General features: G+C 52.5%; 8 protein-coding genes across 8 annotated transcripts; 5 read left to right on the plus strand and 3 right to left on the minus strand.

The window, feature by feature from the left end:
- Positions 1–12: 12 nt before the first annotated feature.
- On the plus strand, positions 13–1,854 carry COCVIDRAFT_102266 (hypothetical protein; the record flags this gene model as incomplete). Its single annotated transcript, XM_014699991.1, has 3 exons — positions 13–296; positions 348–1,437; positions 1,495–1,854. 3 exons carry the CDS (start codon positions 13–15, stop codon positions 1,852–1,854), a joined length of 1,734 nt encoding a protein of 577 aa, XP_014555477.1.
- Positions 1,855–2,294: 440 nt separating this feature from the next.
- On the plus strand, positions 2,295–3,050 carry COCVIDRAFT_38835 (hypothetical protein; the record flags this gene model as incomplete). The annotated part of the gene is made up of 2 exons (XM_014699992.1): positions 2,295–2,528; positions 2,604–3,050. 2 exons carry the CDS (start codon positions 2,295–2,297, stop codon positions 3,048–3,050), a joined length of 681 nt encoding a protein of 226 aa, XP_014555478.1.
- A 119-nt stretch (positions 3,051–3,169) lies between these two features.
- Positions 3,170–4,372, minus strand: COCVIDRAFT_102433 (hypothetical protein; the record flags this gene model as incomplete). Its single annotated transcript, XM_014699993.1, has 2 exons — positions 3,170–3,835; positions 3,905–4,372. The coding sequence occupies 2 exons, from the start codon at positions 4,370–4,372 to the stop codon at positions 3,170–3,172; spliced, it is 1,134 nt and encodes a 377-aa protein (XP_014555479.1).
- Positions 4,373–5,231: 859 nt separating this feature from the next.
- On the minus strand, positions 5,232–9,590 carry COCVIDRAFT_102423 (hypothetical protein; the record flags this gene model as incomplete). The annotated part of the gene is made up of 4 exons (XM_014699994.1): positions 5,232–8,230; positions 8,294–9,185; positions 9,325–9,367; positions 9,469–9,590. The coding sequence occupies 4 exons, from the start codon at positions 9,588–9,590 to the stop codon at positions 5,232–5,234; spliced, it is 4,056 nt and encodes a 1,351-aa protein (XP_014555480.1).
- Positions 9,591–11,239: 1,649 nt separating this feature from the next.
- On the minus strand, positions 11,240–11,659 carry COCVIDRAFT_17040 (hypothetical protein; the record flags this gene model as incomplete). Its single annotated transcript, XM_014699928.1, has 2 exons — positions 11,240–11,376; positions 11,476–11,659. 2 exons carry the CDS (start codon positions 11,657–11,659, stop codon positions 11,240–11,242), a joined length of 321 nt encoding a protein of 106 aa, XP_014555414.1.
- A 751-nt stretch (positions 11,660–12,410) lies between these two features.
- Positions 12,411–13,661, plus strand: COCVIDRAFT_102345 (hypothetical protein; the record flags this gene model as incomplete). The annotated part of the gene is made up of 1 exon (XM_014699995.1): positions 12,411–13,661. One exon carries the CDS (start codon positions 12,411–12,413, stop codon positions 13,659–13,661), a length of 1,251 nt encoding a protein of 416 aa, XP_014555481.1.
- An 871-nt stretch (positions 13,662–14,532) lies between these two features.
- Positions 14,533–16,526, plus strand: COCVIDRAFT_102313 (hypothetical protein; the record flags this gene model as incomplete). The annotated part of the gene is made up of 3 exons (XM_014699996.1): positions 14,533–14,812; positions 14,872–16,149; positions 16,255–16,526. 3 exons carry the CDS (start codon positions 14,533–14,535, stop codon positions 16,524–16,526), a joined length of 1,830 nt encoding a protein of 609 aa, XP_014555482.1.
- Positions 16,527–21,158: 4,632 nt separating this feature from the next.
- Positions 21,159–22,361, plus strand: COCVIDRAFT_58513 (hypothetical protein; the record flags this gene model as incomplete). The annotated part of the gene is made up of 2 exons (XM_014699997.1): positions 21,159–21,412; positions 21,995–22,361. Coding segments are annotated over 2 exons (621 nt in total), but the record flags the coding sequence as incomplete, so codon positions are not given.
- Positions 22,362–23,118: the final 757 nt, after the last annotated feature.

A 23,118-nucleotide genomic window follows, 5' to 3' on the forward strand; every position in this document is an offset into this window, starting at 1 on the left:
CAATACAACGTAATGGCAACAAACGGCACTTCATCCACCTACTCGATCCCGCGCGAGGCACGAAGCCTACTCGACAACGGGATCTTGAAGAATCCCCTCATTGCTCCCAACCTTCCTCAAGAGATTGAAGAATGCGCAAAGACAATTAAATTTAAAGGCAATGATGCGCCTAGTTTAGCCATCAACTGGCGTTTCGCCGAAAGCATCTCTGCCTTGAAAGGCCTAGAAGCCGCCATGGTAAACGTCCTGCTAAAGAGAAAATACAACCTTGAGCCGCAGGAAGTCGAGATAGACACGTGAGTCTTGTGCGAACTATCCATTCATACCACCACTGAACTCCCCAAAAGCGACCACGCCCAACTCTTCTTCATGTCCGGCTTCCTTGCCGCCATCGACCCAGACGGCGAAAACATAAACTTTATCAGCAAACCCCTGTCAAAAAGCAACAGCGCATACGACAAATACTTCAAAGACTGCGACAAATACGACATGCTGCGGAATGCATACCGTACATCAGCCACAAACATCTATCGATGCAAGGACGGCCGCTACTTCCACACGCACGGCTCCATGAACCCAGATCACACACAAGATTATCTCGGCCTACCGCACGACATGGACGTCGCAACTCTCGAAGCCCCATGGGCCCCGTACGTCGAAAAGATAGCACAGATAGACTCGCACGAGATGCAGCGTCTCGCATCCGATGTCTCCAAGCAAGCAGGCACCATCTGCTGGACCACCGAAGAATTCAAAAACAGCGAGCACGGCAAGGCAAACGCGCACGTCGGCCTTTTCGAAATCCACAAGGTGGGAAATGCAAAGCAGCCGCCCTGCTGGTGGCCAGATAGCCCGGAAACGAGTCCTCAGCGTCCGCTGGCCGGACTCAAGGTCGTCGACTTGACGCGGATTATCGCTGCACCAGTTCTCACCAGTGGACTTGCTGAGCTTGGTGCATCCGTCATGCGTGTTACCGCTGAGCACCTAGCAGATATCTCGACACTGCATGTTAGTCTCAACTGGGGAAAATGGAATTCGCACCTCGATTTCCGCCGTGAAGAAGACCGCGAGAAGTTGCGTGCGCTGGTGCGCGAAGCAGATGTCGTGGTCCAGGGATATCGGCCCGGTGTCCTGGATAAGTACGGGTTCTCGGTTGAGGGCTTGTTGGAGTTGACGAAGGAGCGGGAGAGGGGATTGATTGTTGTAAGGGAGAATTGCTATGGGTGGTATGGGCCCTGGGCGTATCGGAGCGGGTGGCAGCAGGTTTCTGATGCGTGCTGTGGTGTCTCGATGGAGTTTGGGCGCGCTATGGGGAATGATGAGCCTGTTACGCCGATTTTCCCCAACAGCGATTTTTGCACTGGTGTTGCGGGTGTGATTGCTGTGCTGAATGCGGTGCTGAAGCGAGGGGCTGAGGGTGGGTCGTATCAAGTTGATGTAAGTTTTTTTTCTTTCTTCTTTCTCAATCGTGTGCTCAGAGGTTGATGTTTCCAGGTCGCGCTGAATTACTACTCCCAATGGCTCGTCAATAGCGTTGGCACGTACCCGAAAGATGTCTGGGAAGATGTCTGGACGCGCAATGGACGCGAGGTTTTCCGGCACTATCATAATATTCAGTATACGCTGATACATTATATGAAGATGATCCAGGCCAATTCCAGCACTATACTCTTCAATCCAGACTTTTTTGAAGTGCGGCACTCGGGGGCTATTGGAAAGGATATAAAGGTTGTGAAACCGATTGCTCAGTGGAAGCAGGGCAAGGTGAAGTTGGGATTCAATGTGGGGGCAAGGGGAAATGGGGTGGATCAGCCGAGGTGGCCAAAGGACTTGATGACTGAGGTTGTAGCGTAGTGAGTCATCAACCTGTGAGGGACAGTGTGTAATTATGAATTGTTTGTGTTTTTCTCTATGAACACTTCTTTTTTTTTTCAAAAGCAACTGATGAATTTCACAGAACTAAAGCAAAAACTTGAAAAAAAAATGTTTTGGAGAAGTTCCGGAGAAGACGCAGTGAGACATAATACTGCAATCTCATTTACATCCATCTCGCAATGACAACCACGATCAAATTTCAACCCGATGACAAAACATACTTCTTAACCTAACCTTGCATAGTCCCATAACGATGACTACAAAGAGAAAAAAAAGATTTCAATATTCTAAATCTTGACTCACACGCTCATACAAATAACACCCTCAACCCTTCCTTCACCACTCCCAAAACAATCTCATCTTCACCATCCCAACAACCTCGCAACCCTTTTCTCAACCTCCCCAACCCCAATCCAACAATGCTCCCCTCCAAAATCTCCACCGACCGCCTAACCCTCCTTCGCCTCACAACCACCTCCCCATCGCACCCCCACCTCCACCTCTTCCACGAAAACTGGTCCAACCCCACCGCAACCGCGTGGTCCCTACGTGGTCCCACGCACTCGCTCTCCGAAAGCCGCGAGTGGATGCAAGAATCCCTCTCCCGCTTCGACAACTACTTCTACGCCGTCTTCGCACATACATCCCAGCATGTAGGTAATGGCGAGAAGGTATGGACCATGCGGGACGTCCGAGTTGAAGATTCGGCGGAAGAGGGAGGAGATGAGGAGGAATTAGGAGTGCATGTTGGAAGTGTGAGTTTGCGGCTTCAAGCAGATGGTCCTACCTTACCTCCTCCTCCTCCTCCCCGACAAACTGGTCCCCACGATCTCGAAGAGGAGAAGGAACGTGGAGAAGATGATTTACCACTTCGTGCACTGGGGTATGCCATGTTTCCTGAAGCATGGGGGAGGGGTTACGGGACTGAGGCGAATCGCGCCTTACTCGATGCATATTCCGCAGCCGTAGCAAGGCAGAGTGGGGGAAAAGGGAAGGGCTACGTGGAGGCAGCGGTGGATGACGAGAACGCAGGGAGTTTAGTTCTGATAAGGAAGTTGGGATTTGAATGTGTGGGGTGGAAGGAGAGTGACAAGGTGTGGTTGAATGGGGGGTGGAGGGGGGGATATTGGGTGTATGGTCTCCACCTCCCACTTCCCTCTAGAATAAGCCATTAAGAAAACAACAACAAAAAAAAGGGGGGGGGGGATGGATATAATATCTACACTTCAAAAGAAAACCCCCACCTACCCAACAACATAACGAAAAAAAAAGAGAAAGAGGAACAAAAGGGCATCTATTCCAACATCCTACTCTCCCCATTCCCCACCTCCGCAAACCTTACATCCCCCACCTCACCCTCGCCCCCAACCTCCCTAATCGCATCCTCAACCCTCCAAACCTTGCGCCGTAGGAACCAACTTACAAACCCTCCTCCCTTCTTAACCTCATCATGCGTGCCAACCCAATACTTAGCCTTTACCAATCTCTGTGCCAGAACCCCATTCTTCGCACCAAGATTCAATTGCTGAGCCGCACTAATCGAAACGTCGTGTAGCCCATGCAAGAAAGCGAGGGTATGCAGTGGTGGTTCAGCCGTAGCAATGGGTTCAAGGGCGGTATGCGGGATACCATGGGGGGTGTAAATGACGCATTCGGCAGCCTCACTAGTAGAGGAAGAAGAAGGGGAGGAAAAGTCTTGTTCGGCGCCGTCGCCGTTGATGCTGAGTGTAGATAGGCGTTTTCGGGGTGTGGAGCTGGAGAGGAAGGGGTGCGTGGAGAAGGTTATCAGGAGGGCGGAATGGTAGAATAGGGCGTCGTTGGGGGCGGTGAGGCGGGAGATGGAGAGCCAGGAGGGGAGGGGTGGGAGACTGTAGTCGTGCCAGTCGGCGGTGGGGGGGAAGGTTGGGGTTGTGATTACGGTGCGGAAGTGGGACCAGGAGGAGATGAGTTTGGCGGCTTGCTGGGGTGGTATTAGCTTCTTTGGATTCATCACATGGGGGGAGTTGTTTAAGAATGGAAAGTAATGTACCTCTGTTGCGAAGACAGGGACGTCGCCGTGGACTTCGAGGAGCGTTTCTTTGTGGCAGTGATCGGTGAATTCATGGCTGATGGCTACGCAGTCGACATAACTCTCTTCATCTTCTATGGCCTCTACTTTTCGCTTCCGGCTCTTGCCTGGTCTGAAGCCTCCGGCTAGAATCTCGACTTGTCGCGCTAGTTCCTCCACTTCAGATATGCTCTTTACCGCGCTCTCCGTCGCGTGCCATTGCTGGCTAAACCACTTTGCGACATCGCTTTGCCCGCCCACGAACCACGGATCGATCAGGATGTTGTAGTATATGCGGGCGCCATGCTTGACTGCGTTTGCCGGACGGGGTATTTGAAGAAGCCAGGAGGTATCGGCGTTGAGGTGGTGGAGGATTGGGCGGCGCGTTGCGAGAGCGCGAACAACGGCGTCGCGGATCTCCAGGTGTAGTTGCGCCGAGGGCTCGTCCATGCTGTGAGGGGTCTTCTCTTCTGTCTGAGGAATATTTGCGCGCAAGGAATTTCAATGCGCTGGCGTTTGCGCACACTCAAGGCGGCATTTCGCGTGGACAAGGCTGTTAGAGATAGAGGTGGGAGGCTGGGGAAACGCTGTCCACGCGAGTGGTCCATGACGCGCGCACGGGTAGAGACGTCGACACACCCACAAATGAGAAGTCAGAAGCACAGCATCTTAGATTATAGTTTTGAGGTGGCTGTCTTTACTTTCATCTCTCAAGTTAACACGACTGAAGTTTGGTCTTTGATTTGCCAGCGATGCTGTGATAATAAATGCATTGTACAAACGCTTCTTGTCTGAAATCAACCAACGACGTTGATAAAGTTCAAAAGCATATGGAATGTCTAAATCCGTCACAACAAACAAGAGCGAAACGCACTATCAAACCAACATACAATCCAGGACGCTTGCAAATGAATTCAGAAAAAAGATGAACTTGATATATTACATATGACAACTAAGTCAATGGGGCCCTTATCATTGCTATTTCGCATTAACCACTCCTCTCATCCGTAATTGAACTCAACTAAACCAAGGGGTAAGGGGGCAGATAAAAACGCCGTGTCATGCAATGCTTAATTTCGATGGGCAAACGCAGGAATCCTTCTCTACAAAAACATTCGAATAAATCACTCGCTGGGATGTTGGGGAAAGGGCGCCAATTTTGGTAAGGGCATACGTATGGAAGGGGTGAAAACGTAACCTGTTAGTTCAGGATCGAAGGGTAATGTGGAAAAAAAAAAGCCTAGATAGGCTCAAAAGTCTGCCTGGCATGTACAACATGTACAGCAGCCTTGAAGTGAAGTTTTGTCGCTCAAGGGGAAGGAACCGATTCGGTGTACTTTGCAGCCATCTCTACTGCAATCTCAGGAGACTTGACAGCAAAGATAACCGACTGCAGTCCACCTTCCTTTGCAGGCTTCGTCGCCATGACCATCTTCTTGCTGGAGCCGGTGACAGTAGCTGGGAGTGAAGGCAGGATCTGATAGTTCAGAGGCGTAGCACCACTTGGGATGCGGACACGGACAGAGCACTTAGCAGTCTCCTTGTCCTTGAGAATCCAAAGCGGGCCCTTGGCAAGGTTAACCCAGGCCTTCTCTCCATCCTTGTCCACCTGGTGCTTGGCAAGGACGACATCAGTGTGGAAGACAATGTCGTACGTGTTGAGCTCTTCTTCGGTGAGTTGGGAGAGGTCGATTTGTTCATGCTTTTCGCCATCTTCATCCTCTGCGGCCGAGGCTGCACTAACCTCGCCAGCTTCAGACAGGGGCGTGCCGGCACGTGAAGAGAAGACTGAAGAGCCGATGGAGTTGCCACCGGATGGTGCAAACAGTGATGAGCCACCGGTTGACGAGGCAAAGTTGAAAATGGAAGAAGGCGGTGGCTTCGCCGGCGTTGTCGATCCTTCACCCGGCGATGGCGTGGCAGGCTGGAACTGGAACTTAGGGGCATCCTTCTTCTCCGTAGCAGGAGCTTGTCCAAACTTGATAGGGCTACCAAACTTGAAAGTTTGATCGCCTGCAAATGTGTCCGACTTGGGCGGTGCGGTCTTGGATGCTGCATTAAAGTCGAAGAATTGGAAGGGCTTGTTGGTAGGCGTAGTAGTTCCGTTGGTCGCCGCTGTAGAGGAAATTCCATTGTTCTCCTTCTCAGACTCGGAGTCGTTGTCACGGGTGATCCTGGCAAGAAGGCTTCCCTTGGTGCTAGTATTTGGCTGCTTTTGCTCCTGCGCCCCATCCGACTCTGCCTCAGATTCTCCGAAATTGACTCTCGGGGTGGCTGGCTCTACAGACCCTGCAATCTCTTGTTGCTCGGCGTCATCTTCGTCGGATTCATCCTGGTTGTTCGAGGAAGGGCCCGAAGAGAGATGACCGAAGATGTTGGAAGACGGAGCTGGAGAGGCGGCTGGGGCATTGAAGACAGACTGGCTACCTGTGGATGGAGCAGGGCTAACATCCTTGGGAGTGAAACCGCCGGACGTAGATGTACCGCTTGTAGGCTTCAGCAGACCAGAGAAAGGGTTAGATTTCGGGGTGCTGCCTGATGGCTGTGCATCTGGCTTAGCCGAGGCGCCAAATGTGAATGTGGGGGTGGCAGCAGCCTTCTTCTTCTCTTCAGCACGGCGTTCCTCTTCAGCTTTGTCATACCTGGCAGACCATTGCTCTTCAGTTTCCTCGTCGGAATCGTAATCTTCTTCCATGGCCTTCTTCTTGCGCTCGGCAGCAAGCTCATCATATGTCTTTGCCGTCTTGGTAAACTGCGCCATAAAGCCACCTCCACCTCCCGAGGTACTGCCAAAATTAGGCTTGAACCCCGTCGAGCCGGAAGTGCTGCTGGGTGTGCCGCCGAACGTAGGCTTGAATCCGGACGAAGTGGATGAGTTGCTTGTACCGTTGGTGGCTGGTAGTGAAGGGGTGAAGCCAAAGCTAGTAACGGGTGCATTTGCCTTGGCAGGTTCTTCACTGGACTTCTCAGCCGTCTTTGGTGCAAACAAATTTGTTGATGATGTAGATGAAGTGGAAGGTGTGGAAGGCTTGTTGCCAATTGCCTTGGCAAACATGTTCGATGTCGCCGTTGCTGGTGGGTTCAGCTTTGGAGTAGAAGCAGATGGTTGAGGTGTTGGGCTCGAAGGTGTCTCGGCTGGACGGGATCGCTTAATTGGAGAAGGATCACGGGCTTCGACGGTATCTTCATCGGCCTTGCGCTTGGTGGACAGACTGGACTCAGTTCCAGTGACGCCCCGGCTAGCTGCACGTTGCTTTTTGGCGTTGTCAATCTTCTTCTTGATGTCGGTAGAATGCTGGTAGTGCCAGAGGGACACACTCGACCAGTCTGCCGTAGGAGGGAGAGTACTAATTTGCTGTCGGTACTTTCCGTTCAGAACTTGAAGTTGAGCAGTCAAGTCTGTGATTTGCTTCAACAGACTGTCGCCGCTCTGCGCGCGAACAACACCTGGAACAGACCATTCTTTAGGAACGTGTACCTTGGGAACCTTGGGCATCTCTGGTGTTTGCTGTGATTCGTTCGACAAGATGGAGCTGCCGGTAAGGTTGGGCATGGCCGGTGCAGGAGAAGCTTGCGCAGGTTCCTTGGGAGTACTGAACAGATTTGGGCGATCTGTTGAGGGAGTTGAAAGGGATGCAAACGGATTAGATTTTTCAGAAGGAGATGCCGCAGCGGGAGCCTTTGGCGCCTCTGTTGAAGAAGTTGCAGACGGAGTGAAAGATGGGAAGCTGGACTGAGGCTTGCTGAACAGGTTGCTCGACTTGTTGACCTCGGACTGGAATGTCTGAGAGAACAAACCGGAGCTTGTCTTTGGTTGAACCGCGCTGAACAGTCCACCTTGTGACGTTTCTGTATCGGCGGTCTTCGCCGGCTGTGGGGTGCTGAAAGGCTGGAATAGACTCGATTTGGGCGCTTCAGGAGCCTTGAGCGTTGCCGAGCTTGAGTCCTTATCTTTATCAGTTCCAAATAAGCTAAACCCAGAACTAGTGGCTGCTGGTGCAGCAGCTGGAGGTGTAGCTGGCTTTGCAAGCGACGCGAATGGGTTCGACTTGGGTGTCTCTGGTGCAGCAGTGGTGGTGGACTCCTCTGGCTTCTTAAGATTACCAAACAGATTTGCTGCAGGGGCTGGAGTCTTTTCTTGCGCCTGAGGCGTCTGCGATGTTGCTTCGAATCCTGGGAATGGAGTAGATGCACCCGCTGCAGTTGGGAGGTTTGCAAAGGGGTTGTCTGCAGGTGTGGAAGCCTTGGCGATTGGTGTAGCCGAAGTGGAAGCTCCGAATAAACCAGTAGATGGTGCCGAGGATGTCGCTCCGTCCGTCTTCTGAGCCGACGCGCCAAAGTTGAACAAACCTGATCCAGAAGCCGTAGCACTTGGCGTGCTCTGTGCACCTGTGTTTAGACCCCCGAAGATATTATTTTGCTTGGGTGCCTCCGTAGCAGTATCAGTCTTTTGCGCGTTTGAACCAAATCCACCAAACATGCTAGTCTGGGATGCAGCTGGCTCTTTGGGGGCTTCTTCCTTTTGTGCATTCGCGCCGAAACCGCTGAAAATGCTATTTTGTGCCGGTGGCGCCGTCTGGGTAGAGTTGCTGAAGCCACTGAAAATGCCGCTCGTTGCTGGTGTACTTGTAGTGTTCTGAGCCGATGAACTGGTAGCACCAAAGGTGAATGGTGTTGAGGCTGGAGCAGTGGTTGTTGGAGCGTTTGCAGCGCCGCTGGTAGTGCCAAACAGGCCGCCCGAAGGTGCAGCACTCGAGGTACCAAACATGCCACCAGAGGGCGCGGCGCTTGATGTACCGAAAATACTGGTGGACGGGGCTGCACTTGATGTGCTGCTCTGTGCTAATCCGCCAAAAGGATTGCTTTGTGCTTGTGAATTGCCAAATATTGATCCTCCGAACGCGGGTGCGGGCGCAGGCGTGCTGCCGTTTGTCGCAGGTGCCGAGTTCGCAGTCGCAAATGGGTTGGAACCTCCTGCCGTGAAGTTGAAACCCGCGGATGAAGGCGGCTGAGGATTGAAGCCTGTGCCTGTTCCTGAATTGCTGCCTCCAAATGCTGGAAAGGATGAACTGGAAAAGGTAGTACTTGGGGCGGCGGGCTGTGCAGGTGGAAAACTGCTGGTCGCGCTAGCGCCACCGAAAGCATTGTTTCCTCCAAAACCCCCAAAGGCATTCGCGCCGCCGTTCGCAGGAGCAGGTGCCGAGGCGCCGAAGTTGAAGCCATTCTGTTGTGGTGCGCCAAAGTTTGCGCTCTGTGATAGACCCTTTGCGCGTGTATTAGCGAATGTCATCTTTCTGCTATGTGTTTCGCGCTGTCTCGCGGCATTAAGTCGCTTTGCCAACATGCTTGCGCAGCGATATGAACGGGGAGCGGAGGCTTGAAATAGACGTCGAAATACTCACGGAAGAGGCGCCTGCTGGTCGTCGGGCTTTCGCGGTTTTGATTCTATTGGAAAAAAGCGTCAGCTTATCATATACAAAGCGCATCATCGCGACACAGACTCGTAGGAAAGTCGTGAAATGCATGCCGGGAGATGAATATCTTACTTTCGTGCGGCGAGCTGGGCTGCCGTTGCCCGCTGAGGGACATCTGCGGGTTCGTCGCGCTCTTCGTATGGACGCTCAGGCTTACCCTGGCCGAAGATGTTGCCCCTCTTATTGGTCGACATGGTCGCGATCACTTGGGGACAGAAAGTGATGGTTGCGGTCGGAATGGGGTTTGGGCTACAACTCCATGAGACGCGTGTGGTGGGTAGCGCAGGTTTTGGGATAGGATGTTTTTGGTGTTCCCTGCGACCCGTGCTCGACGTCAGGGAGGCCTTAGTCAGCCGCCTAGCAACGAGACTTTATTGACTGCTAGCGCAGGAGCCCCTTGTCCGCGAAAGAAAAAAAAACAGACACTGCCACTGCTTGTCCATCGGAGAAATGTAGGGCCTCGCTTGAGCGTTCATCGACATTGCTGACATTGCTTTTTCCTTGACAAGCGAACGATGCAGCATGGACTCGAGGCTAAAATTTTGCAAAATCGGTTGAGCAATGTTTTAATCAATGGTAAATTGTAGTGCAGACATGTCCAGCCCCAACATGCGCAGCGGGGTCAGCACATGCTTTGATGCTATTATTATAACCAAAGTTTCGACACAGCCCTTGGAAGGCGCTCTTAGTTTGCTCTTCAGCTCAGCGCGATAATAGAGTTGGTTGACAGAGGATACTAGGGCGATGGGTGTTCCAAAAAAGATACATCGTGTTTCGTTAGTCATTATGGCGTCATCCGGTCAGAACGATGTCCTGATCCTTGTATCTACCTACACTGGCCCACTGCAGCAATCATAGTGATGCGTTCTGCACACGCTCAAACTCAACAGCACCGGGGTTGCGTTGGTGTCGTCATCGGGACCCTGTTCTTCCATGGTGTTCCCTGGCATAGGTCATGGTTGCTTCAGGACACCCCACCACCACGCGAGCAAATAGTCGCGAATACTTGCGAATAACGTCACGTGTTAGTCGCAACAGAATACCAGTCCCAATTCCCAACGCGAACTAGAGGCCGCAACGATCTACAAGCTGCCGTTCAGCCGGTACTGTGTTTTGATACTAAGGGAAGCGCCATTTCGGTTTCAGAGGCTATACTTGCACCACGCCTACCTACCTGCACTACCCAAGTCTGCAAACAGCTCGTTAGCTGCAGAGGAGCTGGCACATGTTGTTGCGGAGTTTCAGGCCATTTAATGTCCGCGGCGAGATACGGCCATATCTACTTGAGTACATGGGCCGTGGGGGGTAATCAAAGAGAAACTTGCTCAAGTCTAGGCCTGCGGGCAGAGAGCCTCATCGTGTGCAGAAGCAATAGTTGGCGTAGCAACAAAATGTGTTCGGCTCCCGTAGACATGTGCTGCGGGGTACTGTCTCACCAAGCGGTGGTCCTGGTCCAGACGCGTCAGAAGTGGTTCTCTGCGGCTGTGGCAGTGGTTAAGAGGCGTGATATTGATTGGGTGCGCACTGTTGGACAAGAGGCAGTGTGGGGTATCGAGAAGCGTGTTTCAGGAGGCAGAGGGTGGATTGATGGCGATTGCAATTGCAACCTGGTCTGTCTGCATCGGTTGGTTGTAGGGTGGGTAGTGGACCGGACAGACGTGAGTCGGTGTGCCGTGTGCTCGACAAGGAAGACGTGGGAGCCCCTCTCCGCGTGGGGACGGGTTTTGTTGAGGATGCCGGCGGGAGGCATAGTGTGGTATGGTATGCTAGTAGTAGAGGGGTTGAGGGCGAGGGTGGCTTGGACAGGGTCAGCCTTGGGTAGGAATGGCGGGGTAAGGCGAGATCATGCGCCGCAGAGATAACACAGCTGATGAATCCGCTTCTCAGCACCCTGCGCGCTGCGGAAGGGTTCATGTCCGAGGGCGATGGGCATGACGGCGAGTCGGGTGGGAGCATCGGCATCAGGCCAAGTCGCGGCGTCTAAGCGATGCATACGAGGCAATGGGGCGTATTGTATCTACAGCTGGGCACCTGACGTCTCATGATTACGCGCGGTTCAGCACCACGACTACTACTTACGCAGCCTGGTGTTGGCCATGATGCTGTGCCACGCAGCTGCGCAGGCTGGGAGCTGGGCAGGCGTCGCGGCGGAGAGGCGGAGAGGCGGGCTCGGGGGCAAAAGAGGAGGCGGGCGGCGCGTATTGCTATGCTCTCTGGTGTGCGAGCGGTGAGGATTGGATGGATGCCACAGCCACTGGGCCATGGTCGTGAGGGTGACTGTATCTCTGCGGCTTATCGAACGGCGACTCCGCTCCAGCCGGCCTGCTTGTTGCATCCCTCCATCCATCCCTCCATCCCACAGCCGGCGCCACTCTGGCCTTGCTTGACCTTGCCTTGTGCTCGCACCCGTCCCGCGCATTGCATTTAAGCACCGGACGCCCCCATGATGGCGCGCGTGCTGAGTGGTGATGGTCGATCTCATCACTGGCGGCACCGTCATCGATCCCCGTTGCTTGTGGCCTAGCCGCGTCCCGGACTCAGTGGGCATATCTGCTTCCACTTCCATCCCATAGCATTACTAGTACAAGGCGCTCGGGGCCGAGGCAGCGCTCGAGGCAGTCCAGCATCCCAGCGGGCCCGCCAGCCAGGAGACGTCTAACGGCCTGGCAAACCATCCAGCCTGCCTGCCTGGGTGAATGCGCCATCGACCCGCGTCTGCTGCTGCTGCTACTTACTACCTTGGAATTGCCCCGGATTCATTCCCACCGTTCCCGCCCTCCCACCCTGGGCCCGACACCGTCGTTTCGTCACTCATCCATAACCCTCTTCCCTTCCTGCCTGCCACGGAACCATTCGGAACACTTTCGTCTTCCAACTTGGCTTGGTGATGCCACACCCTTTAACTGCTCCCAGCCTGCTGTTGCCCATAACCCCAAAACACCCTATAACCCGCCTACACTGACATGCTTCGATAACACCCGCGACCGCCTCCCTCTCACCGTCTCTCGCCAACCATGTCCGCCAGGCATGCGCGTCTGCACAAACGCGGCCATTCGGCCTCGGCCGCACCCAGCTCCCTTAGTCCCGTCGCCGACTATGGTGCCTTCACCTTTGACCGCTCAAACACGCCAAACGTCTACGAAGAGTCCTGGATCGAACCTCAACGCCCCATGCCTGCTGCTGCCTCTGCCCACCCGCTCAAGATCAAGCCCTACCTGCGCAAGCTCTCTTCCAAGGAAACCAGCGGTCTGGATCTTTCGCGACCTGCTGCTGAAAACGACTTGACGGGGCTGGGCATCCTAGAGTACGGCGCCTACTCGCGTTCCATATCAGAAGTCAACTTCACGCCCGTCAACCCTCGCAACCGACACAGCCGTTCCACCTCCAATCAATCACAGTACTCGGCTTCCTCAGGCCCCCGACCGACTCCTTTGCCTTCCATTCGCCAAACACCTCAACTCTTCTCACCGCCAATAGCAGGCTCATCGCCCTCGTCCATCCTAGGAAGCGAGCTTGAGGGCGATGATATCATGTCTGACGACGAAGTTCGTTTGAAACAGAATTCGTATGATCCCACACGTCGATCTGGGTCCATGTCCTCGGCACAGGGAACATCCCTTCGCCTCCACACCAACAACTCATCCACTCGCCTTGCTGCCACCTACTCCCAATCCACAGCTTCGCTCACTTCCCCCACCGGCCCGCCAAGGGCACGGGGTGACACGCTCAAATCCATTGACACAACCACATCACCCAGCTCCCGCACCTCGTTTGACCAGGCTTACCGCTTCATACGTGGCGGTCGCGACTCGCCTGTGGATCCCGCGTCAAGAGCTGCATCCATCCGCGCTGCACGACAAAAGTTTGAGCAAGAGCAACGAGCCAAGGAGCTAAAATACGAAAAGGATGCACACAAGCAGCAGGAACGTGACTACCGGAAGCAGCTCAAGAAAGAAGACTTGCAGCGGCGCAAGTCCGAGACTCTGGACCGCAACGAAATGAACCGTACGCGCACCACATCCGACGAAAGCGAAAAGACACCTAGACCCTCTGTTGGTGGCCGACCCTCGATAGGCGGGCGTCAATACTCGGATCACCGACAGGCTCACTCGCACTCGTTGCCCAAGCTCGTAACTACCGTTGACCCGGAAAAGGCAGCCATGAGCGCCGTACCAAAAGTCAGCAAGAGCCGTGCTATCAAAGGAAGATGGCTCAGATTTGTTACCTGGCTCAAAACGAGGCTGCTTCGCCTATCGGGCAAATAGGGGGTTGTTCCAGGTCGTCTACTTGCATGCAGTGCCACGCATATATGCAGCTAGCGTTGCCTTACTGTGTGGGCCTCCACCTGGCACCGCCTACTCACCGACACTCCATCACCTCAGTGCACACGGCCACCGACGGCACCCTGGAAATCACACGCGGTGTGCACTTTGCTTTTTTATACCCCATCTTCAGTTATACATATTTTTTTTTTACATTTTTCCTTCTTTAGCACGGCGTAACGATTACGGCCTTTGACGACATATGCCCCCACCAACACCCATGCTGCATATCTCGCGGGTATTGTTAGGGACTCATTCTTTTGGCAGGCGCATTAGCAAGGTCTGGCTCCAAAGGAACCACCTCCTCATTTTTTGCATATCTTTATCCTACACAGGCGTTGGAAGCTTTGACAAGCACTCGTTGAATCACTGCATGCCTGGCGGCACAGCAGGTTAGATTAAGTTTGGAGTTTGGGTTGTTTATTTGTTTCTAGTCTGGATAACTCGCTCTGGCTTCGGTCATTGAGCTCGCAATTGCATTCTGTTTGCTCTCCATGTGTTTGTCTCGTCTGCAAGTGACAATGACCAGTGCGTTTGCTTCAAACTGGAGGCTGCACCGTGACGTTTGTGTATTCTAATCAAACCAAAGTTTCATGCAAAACAAAACATGCATCAGCTTCTCCACGTCGACATGGATAAGATCATCGGTTATGGTGACAGGCTGCCTGCATGAACAGGGATCTGCAGCATCGGAGGCGGACTTAAGCTTGTCTTGGCACCGCTGTCATCATCCGACGCTTGAGACTCGCCATCGCGTTCCCCGCACCCGTTTCCCCGACAGCCCCGACATGAAACCACTTTCTTCATAACCGCAATGCCTCTACGAAGCCTGCCGCGCGGCTCAATCGCGCTGAGAAGTGCGCGTCCGAATGCGATATGGAGGCAATGCGGAGCAAGCGCGCGTGTGGGCGCAATGGCGCAAAGACGATGGGCGAGCGACGACAAGAAATTGGGAAAGGATGAAGAGAGGCCTTTCTACCTCCAACTAAACGAGAGCATCTACGAGCGTGTACAAAAGGAAAAGGCCGAGCAGATTAGGATTCAGTCGCTGCAGCAAAGAACAGCACGGGGTCAATTCTTTGCGACCGTCTTCGGTATTGAGCCATTGCATTTTTTTTTGAACACTGGACTGAACTGACTTGGAAAAAAACAGCATGTCTCCTTACCGCAAGCATAGGCTACTACTACGGCCAATTGATACCACCCAAGCCAGACACGAGCTCTACCGCACCACTCGAGACCTTTGTTCCTCCCAAGCACAATATTTCAGAGGCAAACATGGAGGCGGCCTGGACCGACTTCCGCGACATTGTAGGAAAGGAAAACATCACACTGGACAGGCATGATCTCGAATCGCACAGCGGTTCATCGTGGTCTTCACATCCCTCTTCACCAGGAGATGTGCCGTTTTGCGTTGTGAAGCCAGGAAACACTCAGGAAGTCAGTGCCATCATGAAGGTCTGCCACGAGCGAAAAATTCCCGTCACACCATACAGTGGAGGAACAAGTCTGGAGGGGCATTTTGCCGCAACAAAAGGAGGAATTTGCATCGATTTCAGTCGCATGGATAAAATCGTAAACCTACACAAGGAAGATCTGGATGTGGTTGTTCAGCCCGCTGTCGGATGGGAGCACCTCAACGAGGAGCTCGCCAAGGACGGCTTTTTCTTTCCACCCGACCCAGGTCCAGGCGCAATGATTGGTGGTATGGTTGGCACAGGTTGTTCAGGTACCAACGCATATCGCTATGGTACGATGAAAGATTGGGTCGTGTCGCTCACTGTTGTGTTGGCTGACGGAACAATCATCAAGACCCGGCAACGACCACGAAAGTCTTCGGCAGGCTATGATCTTACGCGCATGTTTGTCGGAAGCGAGGGTACCTTGGGTCTAGTCACAGAAGCTACTCTGAAAATCATTCCCAAGCCCCAGCACACCAGTGTAGCCGTATGTGCCTTCCCATCCATCCGCGCCGCAGCAGAATGTGTCTTCAAAGTCGTCGGCGCATCCGTTCCCATCGCCGCCATTGAGATCCTAGACGAAGTCCAGATGCAATGCATCAACGACGCTGGCCAAACGGCAAAAACATGGAAAAACGCACCCACGCTCTTCTTCAAGTTTGCCGGTACCCAAAGCGCCGTCAAAGAACAAATCGCCCAAGTCCAAGCCCTCGCCAAGAAGTCTGGTTCTGTAAGCTTTGAATTTGCCAAATCTGAGCAAGAAAAAGAGGAGCTCTGGCAGGCTCGAAAAGAAGCCCTATGGAGCGTCATGGCAAAGGGAAAAGGCGACCCCAACATCGCCGTCTGGACCACCGACGTTGCAGTCCCTATTTCCAAACTCCCGCAAATCATTGAAGAATCCAAGCAGAAAATTACTGAGAGTGGATTGCTGGCTAGTATCGTCGGTCATGTCGGTGACGGAAATTTCCACTGTAAGTTTTTTTTCCCTCCCTTTCCCTCTCCTTCCTCCCTTTATTTCCCACTTCTTCTTCTTCTTCTTCTTTTCTAACACACGTGTGTTTTTTTTTTAAAAAAAGCTATCATCCTATACGACCGCACCCGCGACTTCAACAAAGCGTCGCATCTCGTCCACGAAATGGTGAAACGCGCTATCGAGCTTGAAGGTACGGCAACGGGCGAACATGGTGTCGGCATTGTCAAACGCGATTATCTACCCCATGAGTTGGGTACTGAGACCGTGGATGCTATGAGACAGCTTAAGAAGGCGTTTGATCCCTTGTGTCTTTTGAATTGCGATAAGGTTGTGAGGGCGGCGAAGCCGGGGGGAGGGGAGGTGGCGGAGTGGTAAGGGGGTGTGTAGATGGATGTAGAATGGAAGTGAATGAGAGACTATTCTTTCTCCTCTTTTCTTGGCCCATTTTATATATATATAAAGTCATGTGATAATGCTCCCTGTGTCTCTCTCTTTGTTATTAAATGTTCTGTCAAAACGGTAAAAGTGCTTCCCTTATTCAATTCTGTTTTTTTTTTGGTTTTTCACCTTTCCGCCTATTATATTTGTTTTGCCTCCGCCATTCATCGTTTTGTTTTGTTTTGTTTTTTCTCAACTTCTTTTCATGTACAGAGTTGGAATGAGAAAACAAATTCCGTGGGTAGACTGGTATAAACGGATCCTACTTTTCAGGGTTTCTTTGGAGGGAGAGGGGGGGAGGGGGGTTACTGGTGCTGATTCAAGTATCTGACGTGCAGAGAATTTTTAGTGTGAGTGAGGGTTGGGGGGAGGGGGGTAGATACTGGGGAGTAAGAGCGGGGTAGTGTAGAGTGGTGTGTGGTATGAATTGGGGATTGGGAGGGGTCTGATGTGCGGTCGGGGAGATGCTGGATTCAGACATGGATTTTACAATTTCCACGTTGTAGGATGGGGATAATCATGCTGCGTCACTATTCAACACACGTTTTTAGAGAATTAGGCTGAGGAAAGTATGTGGTATTCCAATACAAAGACGAGATTTGCATACTGATCGAGGGTCTTTTTTTTTGTCTTATACGGAGCGTCTTGCTGGTATAGATGTTTACTGTGCGACTATCATATTCGATGACGGTGTCGAGGAATTGCATCTGGATAACAAGTTCTTTCTTGATAATTACCGCAACGAGTGTACATGTTCAGATGAGAAACGCAGTACGCGCCCATTACTAGACAAGAAGTTTTTTTCTCACTAAGAAGGTGAGAAACTTTGGGTTGTCGATTCAAAAACATATGTACTTCTCAATCTATTCTCGAGGCTATGGACGATGTTGTCACTCCCGATTCACTGGACAAGAAATTCTACTGACTGGATACCATGAAGTAATATAATTTCTGTATTGTTTATTCTATCTCACAAATCCCTTATTCATCCAATCGCATTGTCTCATTGCTTTTCAACGATCACAAAGAACACGTCATCTTGGACCATTGTACTGACGTCGAGCAGCCACACACAAGCCCACCTTCCAAGCTCTACTGCTATCGACGCCAACACGCAACATCGCACCGGATAAACGGCTCTTGATTAGCCATTCCGTACGAACAAAGTGGAGAATCGCATGATTGTTGGGCGCGCCCTGAAAAAAGCCACTCAATACTAAATATGGCGCTACACGACGCAGCTCAGCCGCCCACGTCACTCCCCCATATTTCACAGTTGCCACAGGCAACTCAACTAGGGACTCCACTACACCAACGACATGGGTCTTGTCGTGTTTACTCGAACGATACATAGACCTTGGTTGCTTAGTAACTCCAGCGGGAGAGGTGCAGACCCACCTTCTATTGAACATCGGCGTTGGAGTAGTATCGGCGAAGTAATAGTGTACCATACTTTACTTAGTGATGCCATCTATGCAGATGACTGTTTCTTCTGTTTCATAGGCTGTGAGCGTTGTGGAGGTGTTCAGCCACCAGGACCACGTCGCAATGAGCTCTGTAGATTTTCGTGACGTGGAAAACTGGCCTGGATTCGATATTTACTAATGCGAATTCGCATATATCGCCTGATCCAGCGCTTTACATTGCTTCAGAAGGAAAGTTTTCTCCGGCCCTAACGATATTGGGACGACGGTGGTGCTGATGCAATGCGCTTGCTGTGTTTGAGGGGAGGTTGGTCGTATTCGACTTTACATATTCTAAATTGCGAATATGAGGTCTACATGAGGCGGTGCGGTTGCGTAGGGTGGTGGGGCAGGAATTTGGTGCGCATTTACTAGATTCTGATGCTTCGAGATTGGTAATGAATTTGAAGTTGGTGGTTGAGACAATGGTGGAACGTATTTGTAATGGTATCGACGGGTGGGTGTAACGTCAGTAGTCGCACAAGACCTACATTAATGTCTTCCTAGATATTAGTTACTCTCTCTCATTGAAAACAGATAGCATGTGGTGTCTGTTCAAAGTGTACAAGACTCAAAATCCACAGTCTCAAAAAATCAAGCATGGAGACGAAACTGAACAGTGAATGGATGTTGCAATGACGGGTCTTGCCAGCCTCCTTTCCAAGCTCACAACACGCATAGCGGAATTCGCCCTATTTCATAGCGCAATCAAACCAAAAGAATTGCGTGGTCGAACCCAAAAAAAGAAACTTTTCTTTTGGCCGGATGGTTGAGGGCTATGTGGTTCGCTACCAGACTAACTGCCGATGGTAAGTGCAATAATAGCGTGGGAGCGCACACGGGCTCGGCCCGTTTGGTAAACCTTGACAGGGGAAGTGAGCAAAGCCCATTGTGCAGGCCGTGACATAAAGATCCAGAGCTATCATCTCATCTCCTATCTTATACACATGTGTACATGTTTGTATTGCCGTGCAGTTACCCCGATGTGCTTCGGGCATTTGAGCGTACAGCAATAGCCCGAGCAGACCAGTCTCGGCTCGAGATGTACTTCGTGGCACGAGCGAGTGAAACTATTCCGGAAAGATACCCGCTCTGGACCCTTCGGTGCTATTACTTGCATGGGCGGCAGGTACTATGTACTTGTGTACTCACTCGCTCTCATAATGGTTGAAAGCCAGTCACGCCATTCACACTATGACGCAACAATATTGATGTCAGCCACTTCTGTCTCTCGAAAAAGAAAAGTTGTGCCAAAATTGTTCGCGCATCGTGTTTAGCGTGTTGTTCATCGGCTCGTTATGCGTGATCGGCTGATGTCAGCTATGCCCAATGCGCGCGTATCCCCTGAATACATACGCTTGGGGTCTCATGTTGGACGGATTACGAATACAGCCAAAAATCGTATGTCTCTACAGTATGGTCGAGACAATTTTTAATGCACTACAGAATGGGGTACCCTTACGCAGTGTCATGTAGCACGTGAGATGTGAAGGTCACTGTGGAAGTATCCACTTCTGCATGCAAGAAAGAATTAGCATAACAGTTTTTGCAACGCCACACAATAAACTTTAGGAAAATCAGTGATGCGTTAAGAAAGCGCGGTGAGGACCCGTGTGTATGGTAAGTTCCCAGATGAATACCAATGGAAATGTAGTGATAACCACCGATAGTCGATCGATGGATCTTGAACTTCAACAAGTTCTCGAGATCCAGGGATGCTGTGCCAGATGATTACAGTAATTACAACAGTTCGTATAGAATGGGAGGACACGCTCCTTCTGGGGCTTCGCAGGCATGCGATCTTGGTGACGAACCTGCTGTCTATGCGATCACTATCCTTCTTTAGTCCTTTGTAACAAGCTTAAAGACGACAAGCATCATGCAGGTTATTGGGGAGCAAAAAAAGCAGGATTGCGTTCCCCAGCCTTGATGCTGATGTCGGTGGCTGGTGGGCTGTTAGATTGAGGCTTCGTGTATCTCCAATGTATTTTTACCACTGCTCGTCCTATTGGATAATCGGAGTTCAATACGAAGAGTAAAGTGGGTAGGCCTGCTAACCAGGTTATGGGTCTCGCCAAACCTCTTTGTAGCGCATATGGCCCTTGTAGCTGCATAGAAATGCATCGAACCCTGTGAATGTAACGCTTTGACTGTTCGCTATGTAAGGCTGTGGTACCAAAGCTACAGTGCATGCACACGAGGGTGACATGTTGACGTGTACCCGTCCCTGTGTGAGTGTCATAGCTAGATGTTCCTGACAGCGGCTCCCTGCTCGTTTTTCCGTGCAAATTTCCCAGTCTCCTTACTGTGTAGGATGAGTTCTCGTAACTGCAGGTAAGCATTGCGGCGTCGCGCACAACAGACAAAAACTTGTCGACTAGGACATGGCAAAGAAGCTTAATGCAAGCCCACCGAGACGCAAACGCTATCAAGTGCCGGATTTGGGATAGCAGAGCCAAAGGTAGAATAGTGTTCCGGTGCAGTGGAGTAACCAAGTGGATAAGCACGGTGGATCTTCAGGAACTCGGCGTGGTCTTACTCATCATCCTCTGGCCATTGGCGAATCTTGTAGCATGAGCGTTGCCCCTTGAGCTGGATTGGGTGACATCGTTGGGTTTGGGTTCTGACGGCACCTGCAGCCATGTGTCGGCCGAGTATACGCTCCGAAAATGGACTAGCGCGATATTAAAATAGACTTCCGCCGTTGCCAATGCCGTTAGCGTGATCATCGTCGAAAGGTAGGGCTGTATGCTCAACCATGCAACCTTGTTGCTGACGTTACTCTTTGGGATGTGCACACTATCGACTGTCGTATCCCAGCTTCATGGCTCGCGTGCAGAGCATGCCAGCTGCCACTTCACGTGGGAGGAGCAAATACTACCGTTCCGACGTCAGCCCTTAGCCATGCACAGATGTGTTGCGGTATATAACTTTCATCCCATCTCCTCTACCATACCTCACCACTATCGCTCACCTTCGCTTTAATCGTCTTTCCAGACTGACACTCGCTTTAGTGATCATCTCTAGAAACTCTTAATACTTAATTTTTCAATCCCCAAATCCCATACAACAATCACCCAGTAGTAGAGTCAACAAACAAGTCAAGATGCGTTACTCCCTTGTTGCTGCCGCCATTGTCGGCTCAACAATGGCAGCCCCGAAATACTACGAGGCACTCCCATCCGGCTACAGCAGCATTCCCTCTTACCCTGCCTCGCCGCCACCGCCCTATCCCACATCTACTCCATGTGATGAAGAGGCAACGCCCACGCCCACGCCCAGCACCCCAGCTGGCGCAGTCTCGACTCCTGGCTCGAGTGCCCCAGTTTACCCAGCCTCAAGCTTCCCAGTCTACCCGGCGTCGAGCCTCCCTCCCTCTGCGGAGTCGAGTGCCCCAGTTTACCCGGCCTCGAGCTACCCGGCCTATCCAGCTTCGAGCCTTCCTCCCTCTGCGGAGTCAAGCTACCCAGCCTACCCGGCCTCGAGCTACCCGGCCTACCCAGCTTCGAGCTACCCAGCTCAGAACAGCTCGAGCACTCCAGCTGCCGCTATCTCAACTCCCGCCTCAAGCATCCCAGTGGTCTCATCAAGCACCATTGACTGCGACGAGGAATCGAGCACTCCAGCTGGCGCTGTATCCACCCCAGCCTCGAGCGCTCCAGCTTACCCGGCCTCAAGCTACCCAGCCTACCCAGCCTCGAGCCAGCCTGGATATCCAGCCTCTAGCTACCCAGCTTACCCTGCCTCGAGCCAGCCCGTATCTCCTGCCTCGAGTGCCCCAGTCTACCCGGCCTCTAGCTACCCAGCTTACCCAGCTTCGAGCCAGCCTGGATACCCGGCCTCTAGCTACCCAGCTTACCCAGCTTCGAGCCAACCCGTATATCCTGCCTCGAGCTACCCAGCTTACCCAGCTTCGAGCCAACCCGTATATCCTGCCTCGAGCTACCCAGCTTACCCAGCTTCGAGCCAACCCGTATATCCTGCCTCGAGCTACCCAGCTTACCCAGCTTCGAGCCAACCCGTATATCCTGCCTCGAGCTACCCAGCCTACCCAGCCTCGAGCCAACCCGTATATCCTGCCTCGAGCTACCCAGTCTACCCAGCTTCGTCCACGGCAACCCACCCTCAGGACATCACCACGACTTACACCAGTACCAACACAGTCTTTGTGCCATGCTCTACCTCTGTTGGCACTGGTGAGCATTCGTCGGTCATTTACTCCACTTATCTCACGGCTTCATACACGCCTATCATCGTTACCTCCACGATCTATGGATGCGGAGACAAGTGCCCGAAGCCGACCTCAAGTGCCCCATCCTACCCTGCTGTAACTCCTCCATCACCTCAGCAGAACCAGCCTCCATCGCCTCAGCAGAGCCAGCCTCCATCGCCTCAGCAGAGCCAACCTCCTACTTACCCCCAGCAGTACCAGCCTCCTTCTCCTCAGCAGAGCAAGCCTAGCCAGCCCAACCAGCCTGTCTACCCCCAGCAGTATCAGCCTCCTTCGCCTCAGCAGAGCCAGCCTCCTTCTCCTCAGCAGAACCAGCCTTACTGCCCTCCTGCTGGAGTCGTCACGGTAACTGTAACTCAGACCCAGACTGTCACAACGACTGTCACCCCCGATGCCTACGAGTACGAGTACACTCCGGGACCAGTCCCTTACCCTAATGGACCTGCCCCATCTTACCCTGCTGGACCCAAGCCATCTTACCCTGCTGGACCTAAGCCATCTTACCCTGCAGGCGCTCAGTCTTCTCCCTACTACCCTATCCCAAGCAGCACCTCTCAGGGACCTCGCCCTACGGGATACGTACCATCGAGCAGCATGAGCTACCCTGGCTACCCAGCTGCTTCTCCTTACCCCGGAACCGGCTACCCAGCTGCCTCGCCTTCCCCCGCAAACGGCTACCCAGCTGCCTCTCCTTCCCCCGCAAACGGCTACCCAGCTGCCTCGCCTTCTCCTTACCCCGGAACCGGCTACCCAGCTGCCTCGCCTTCTCCTTACCCCGGAACCGGCTATCCAGCTGCCTCGCCCTCTCCTGCCTCTGGAGATGACTACGACGACT

Source organism: Bipolaris victoriae, assembly GCF_000527765.1.
Source record: "Bipolaris victoriae FI3 unplaced genomic scaffold scaffold_55, whole genome shotgun sequence".
Lineage (NCBI taxonomy): Eukaryota > Fungi > Ascomycota > Dothideomycetes > Pleosporales > Pleosporaceae > Bipolaris > Bipolaris victoriae.